The sequence below is a fragment of the Lupinus angustifolius genome, chromosome LG06 (genome assembly GCF_001865875.1).
Source record: "Lupinus angustifolius cultivar Tanjil chromosome LG06, LupAngTanjil_v1.0, whole genome shotgun sequence".
Taxonomy (NCBI): domain Eukaryota; kingdom Viridiplantae; phylum Streptophyta; class Magnoliopsida; order Fabales; family Fabaceae; genus Lupinus; species Lupinus angustifolius.
Window position 1 is genome coordinate 23,447,107 of NC_032014.1, and position 6,751 is coordinate 23,453,857.

General features: G+C 34.5%; 1 protein-coding gene across 1 annotated transcript in view; it reads left to right on the forward strand.

Annotated features, from left to right (window-relative positions):
- The window catches only part of LOC109350539, a 985-nt gene extending 978 nt beyond the window's left edge, over positions 1-7 (forward strand). Inside the window, exon 3 of the mRNA XM_019591771.1 lies at positions 3-7. Within this exon, the coding sequence (XP_019447316.1) occupies positions 3-7 (5 nt within the window). The remainder of the gene's footprint in view (positions 1-2) is intronic.

Sequence of the window (6,751 nt, forward strand, 5' to 3'; positions counted from 1 at the left end):
AGTATGAGCTTATGCAAATGGATGAGGGAGAAAGAATTGCAGATTTCTTCACAAGAATCATAACTCATGTGAATGGAATGAAGTCGTGTGGTGAAAGAATGGAGGATGCTGCAATTGTTGAGAAAGTCTTGAGAACCGTGACTCCCAAGTTTGATCATGTAGTGGTGGCAATTGAAGAATCAGGGAGAATGGAAAGAATGAGAATTGAAGAACTACAAGGGTCTCTTGAAGCACATGAGCAGAGACTCAATGAAAGATTGATGGACAGACCTTCTCACCAAGCCCTGCAAACTCAAACATCAACAAGGAGAGGTAATTTCAATGTGAAGAATTTCAACAAGAACACAAGCAGGACTTGGGATTCAAAAGGTGGACCAAGAAAGGGAGTTGATCTGCAAGATCAGTTCAGTAGGAGGAGTGATGGAAAACAATCCAAGAACTGGAAGAGAAAAACTGATAAGAGGAGAATAAAGTGTTACAATTGTGACAAACTAGGACACTTTGCCTCTGAATACTATGCATCAAATAAAAAACAACATCAAGTGAAGCAGGATCCTGAAGCAAATCTTGCTAAGAAAGAGAGTGAAGACTTTGATGATGAGGCAGTTCAGCTAATGATGACAACAATCAGCAAACTTAGAAATGATGTATGGTACCTTGACTCAGGGTGTTCCAATCATATGACTGGACACAAGGATTGGCTAGTAAACTTTGATCCAACCAGAAGAAATAAGGTGAAGTTTGCTGACAACAGAGTTGTAGCAGCTGAAGGAACAGGGGACATTCCACTAAGGATGCAAGATGGTAGGAAAGCACTCATCACTGATGTGCTATTTGTTCCTAACATGAAGACTAATCTCATTAGTATTGGTCAGCTGCATGAGAAAGGGCTCAATATGGAGTTGCACAATGGTTTCCTAGAAATCTATGACAACAAGAAGAGAAGAGTACTTAGGGCACCCTTTTCAAGCAACAGAACATTTCAGGTGAAACTAGATGTAGTGAAGGCTCAATGCTTGAATGTTGAAACCAATATTGATGAATCCTGGCTTTGGCACTTAAGGTATGGCCACTTAAATTTCAGAGACCTAAAGATGCTAAACCAGAAAAACTTAGTCACTGGTTTACCTGAAATAAAATCACACTTGCCAATATGTGATAGTTGTATGATTAGTAAACAAACAAGAAATCCCTTCAACAAGAATACTCAAGCCAAAGCCACTAGTTTACTGCATTTTGTCTATCCTGATGTGTGTGGACCTTTTGAAGTAAACTCACTAGGTGGGAATAGATACTTTGTATCTTTCATTGATGATTATAGCAAGAAGATGTGGGTCTATCTCATCAAGGCCGAAAGTGATGTGTTTGAACACTTGAAGAAGTTCAAAGCAGAAGCTGAAAGGCAATCAGGAAAACAAATGAATATATTCAGAACTGATGGAGGAGGGGAATTCACATCAAGGGAGCTTGAGAAATTCTGTGTTGATCAAGGCATAATACATGAGGTGACAGCCCCCTACACTCCACAACACAATGGTGTAGCTGAAAGGAGAAATAGGACATTAATGAATATGGTGAGGTATATGCTAAGGTGCAAAGGTTTGCCACACAACCTATGGGGAGAAGTAGTCACAACAGCCACCTATGTTCTAAACAGATTTCCTACTCAAAGCCTAAAGGATCAAGTCCCTAAGGAAGTATGGACTGGAAGAAGTCCATCAGTAAAGCATCTGAGAGTGTTTGGATCACTATGCTTCAAGCACATACCAGATCAAATGAGAAAGAAACTTGATGATAAGAGTGAGTTAATGATCTTTGTTGGCTATCACTCAACAGGATCATACAAGCTACTAAATCCTGTGACAAATCAAGTAGCTTTCAGCAGGGACGTGCACATTGATGAGATGAGCACATGGAATGATCTTCATAAGAGAATTGCGAAAAGCTCAACTATGCCTCTAATTCATGTACCAGAAGATCAAGATGAGTATGAAGTTGCAGATGAGAACAGATGCTGCAAGAATTGTATCAAGGCCAGCAAGGGTAAGACAACCACCTATGAGGCTCAATGAATATGAGCTATTTCCTGATGATGCAATTACAGATGAAGGTGATCTAATCCATCTTGTAATAATGGGAGAAACAGAACCAATCACTTTCCAAGAAGCTATATGTATGGCTCAGTGCTATGGAAGAAGAACTCAAGGCAATTGAGAAGAATAACACATGGACAGAAGCCAACCTACCTGCAGGAAAAGTTCCTATACCTGTAAAGTGGGTATACAAAGTGAAACTCAGACCAGATGGCAGTGTTTCAAAACACAAGGCAAGGTTGGTTGCCAAAGGGTTCTTGCAGAAGGAAGGTTATGACTACACTGATGTCTTTGCACCTGTGGCAAGGTTTGAGACAGTGAGGTTGATTGTAGCATTGGCAAGCTGGTTTGGGTGGAAGTTATGGCAACTTGATGTCAAGAGTATTTTTCTCAATGGGCCTCTTGAGGAGGAAGTGTACATAACACAACCTCTAGGTTTTGACATAGCTCACAAGGAAACAAGTGTTCTGAAACTGAATAAAACTCTTTATGGACTTAAGCAAGCTCCAAGAGCTTGGAATAAGATAATAGACTCATTCTTAAGGTCTATTGGCTTCACCAAATGCAAGAAAGAACATGGAGTCTATGTAAACTCATCAAGTGAAGGAGAAACAACCATGCTCTGCTTATATGTTGATGATTTAGTCATTACTGGTAGCTGTGAATCTGAAGTTCTAAGTATCAAAAGCAAACTGAAGTCTGAATTCGAGATAACTGACTTAGGTGAATTGGCCTACTTCTTGGGAATAGAATTCTTGAAGACTCACAAAGGGGTAATAATGCACCAAAGGAAGTATGTCAAAGATGTTCTAAGCATATTTCAAATGGTTGATTGCAAATCAGTAGCTGTGCCAGTTGAAGGAAAGGTTGGTTTGATTGATAAAGAACCAGATAAACCAGCAGATCCAACTCTCTTTAGGCAAATGGTAGGTTGTCTTCGGTTCATTTGTCACACTAGACCAGAGATAAGCTATGCTGCAGGAGTGATAAGTAGGCACATGGCTAATCCTAAGCAATCTCACTTGATTGCAGCCAAGAGGATAATGAGATACTTGAGAGTTACTATGAATTATGGAATTCTGTTCTCAAACCAGACAGAGATGAATGGATCTTGCTTTGTTGGCTACTCAGATTCAGATTGGTGTGGAGACATATGGCTGACATCTTTGATAGCAGAATTGCAGTGTGGTGAGCTTGGCAAATTTGAGCTAATGGTAGACAACAAATCAGCAATTAACTTAGCCAAGAATCCAGTTAGCCATGGAAGGTGCAAACATATTGAAACAAGGTTCCATTTCTTAAGAGATCAAGTTGAAAAGGAGAAGGTGAAGTTGGTTCACTGTCCAACAGAAGAACAAGTTGCTGATGTGCTAACCAAAGGCTTGAAGATTGAAAGATTTCAAAAAATGAGAAACATGTTAAAGGTTCTTTGTTTTGACTAAGACAAGAGGCTATGTACTTGGTTATGTACTTGTAGTATGAGAACTCTTGATTAAGGAAGGGTATTGGAATGTAATCAATAGTTAGTTGATTTGGTTAAGAAGTTTCTATTTTTAGTTTGGTAGTTATTGTTAGTTAGCCATATATAGAAACTTGTATAAATAGGATTGATATCTTGTTAATCAAGTAACCATTCATTGGAACTCAAAACTCTCAACTCTTCTCTTTATTATTCTTCTTCTTCTGTTATTTTCGTTAACAATATTTACATTCGATCATTATCAGCCATACAGGTTTTGTTGATTTTTCATGTAAATTAATTTCAGATGCTTCCTTACTTTATTTGTTTTTGCTCTATCTAAATTAAATCATTTGTATTTTACTTAATTTTAGTCTTATGATAAGGTTTCCTTACCACATCCGCAATGATAATGTTTGATTTTTGTAGTAGAGTTTGGTTTAGAATGAGTGTTGAATGAAATGGGAGAAGAGGATAATAAAACACTCTTTAGTATCAAATTCAGATTCTAATATGTGTACTAAATTTTTTTTAGGATTTCAGATTTTTTATTTATTTAAATAAATTAAAAAGATATAATTTTATCTCTAATCTCCTCACATTCTAAATACGGGAGAAAGGATATCATCTCAATTCTCAATGGAACAAGCTAGGGAAAAGGCCAAAAATTTGACGAATCACATAAACAGATGAGAAAAATGTAGAGTTCCACAAGAGAGACCTTGAACTATGACACCGCTATAATAATGTTGGTGGAAAGGGTAGATTTACGAAAAATATAAAGATCTAGGATAAAAAGATGCGTCTTTTAAATAATATAGGATTGACTCATTCAAATATTGATAAACATATCAAGTTATTTTGTTAAAAATATTAGTAAATAATTTCATTGTCATTATTTTTTGACATGGAATTTATTATATAACGCAAACTTCAATGGAGTTGAAAAGGTTGAAGATAAACACAAAGCTATTTTGCATGCCCTTTGACAGTGATCAAGATGTCAAGGCAGCACCATAAGATCCCATCCTATTAGAGGTGATGTTAATATGAAATTCTCAGGTCAAATATTTCAAACAGTTTAATTTTATGATGAGTTTCAATACAAATGTTAGATGGAGTTTCTTAAGTATGATATTCAAAATTCGATATGTTATTTGTACGGAAATAATTTGTTAATGAGAACCAAATTCACTTCAATAAACATTATACATAAAAAATGATCATATTCTATTATCAATTAAAAAACACATGAGGACACAATTTTTGTGATTTGACTTTAAATAACTTTCCTTCCAACAAATTTTGGATCTCATCTAAGGCAGACTACGCGTTGAAACAGGCCAACCAAAATAACTTTTTTATTAAAAAAAGTTAAATAGTTTAAATCACATTTTATACCCTATTTACACAAAAATATTATAGTAAAGTAAAACATTGTGACTTTTTCTTTATTTCATCTTCCACTAAAATGCTTTAAAATTAAAAGGTCATTGATAAATCATAAATAATACAATTGTCAAAATATTAAACCATTATACTCTAGACAAAATATTAAATTCAGAGTAATGAGAAAGTAGTAGAGAATAGAAAACACATAGACTCAACAAAATCAACATTCTTTCTCATTCATTAGATTGAACAAATGATTTAAACTTCTATGAGAAAATTTACTTTCTTCAGTATCAATGGCAACATGCTCATCATCTTCTTCTTTACTATCATATTCTACAATAAAAAATTAATTATTTTAATAAAATTGAATGATTAATTTAAAGTGTATAGGAGAACTTGAACTTCAAAAAACTTACTGACAAAACCATCCAACCAACTACATATGCATAAAAGAGTAAGACATGCACAACTTCAATCCTTCAAATAAGATAAAACATTAAAACACAATTTTATGGAATTTGTTTTGGGGCTGCCTCTAAATAAATATTAAGTTCAATTTTCCCACGAGAGACAATTCTCTTTGTGTTCTTACGTTCGGGTTTGGTCGGGTCTAGGCTAGGCTTAACTGTTCGGGTTCGAGCCATTATAAAAAATTGGGTATATGTTTAAGAATTTGGATATCTTTTTTGATCGGCTTACCATATATTTTCTTATCTACAAATCATCCCCACTCTTTGGCTTTCCCTTCTCCATCTTTGCCTTCACCAAAACTTCATCTATATCTCTAGAGTTTTTTTACCTAATTCTTAGTCTTATTTTTACCTAGATTTCAAATTAATTATTTTCTGCCCTACAAAATATTTTCAGTTTGTATGAAAGAAACTAATTCAATTTGGGTGAAAAGCAAAACACTATTTTTGGTGAAGGCAAAACATTGTACGACAAAAACTAATTTAATTTGTATGAAAGTGAAACATTGAATGACAAAATGAAAAAAATTCTTCAATGTAAAATGAAAGAAATTATATGTTTAGTATTTTCTATATTTTTAATTGTAAAGTGTAAATCTCTATACAATAGATAATGGACTTTTTCTCGCCATACAATAAAAGTTGTAATGTGTCGATAATGACATGAAATAGGAAACTATTATTCTACTCCATCAACTGCTTCACAAAACTTGATCCTTCATATTTCTTAATTGGGAGAGAAGCAAGTTACTCCAGGAGTAACCTTTGAAGAGTTATTCCAAATTTCCACTATTCATCATATCACAATCTAAAGGTTTGTCATATTCATTATTTAAAAAGTCACATGAAACTCACATGACATTCTTTTTTTCTCTTCTTCTTCTTCTTCTTTTTACACTCATTTACTAGCATTTTCTTATTCTCACCCATCCACACATTGTTTCAACACATCGCAATAGCCATGACTTCCATCTTCCAAAAAACCAATTTTTCGTCCAAGGATCTTAAAATTTTTTTAGATCAACAAAAATATTTCATACTCAAACTTAAAGGCATCATCAGTAAGAAATCAGGTGGCCAAATTTGTTGAATTTTCGCAGGTTACCTCAATTATAGTGGTTTTTAACAAGTGGGTATGTGCTAATTTTAATGGAGTTGGTTTAGGGTTTCAACCTCTTTGAGTACTTTTTCAATTGAACATGGTTGTGAATTCTACTCTTTTGCTTTTGTGGGGTGCTTGTAATTATGATTAAGTTTCTATCTTTATGAAAGATATTTGCAATAAGCTCCACTGTTGAATCAAATTCAATTTTGGTAACATTGTAGCTTTTCGT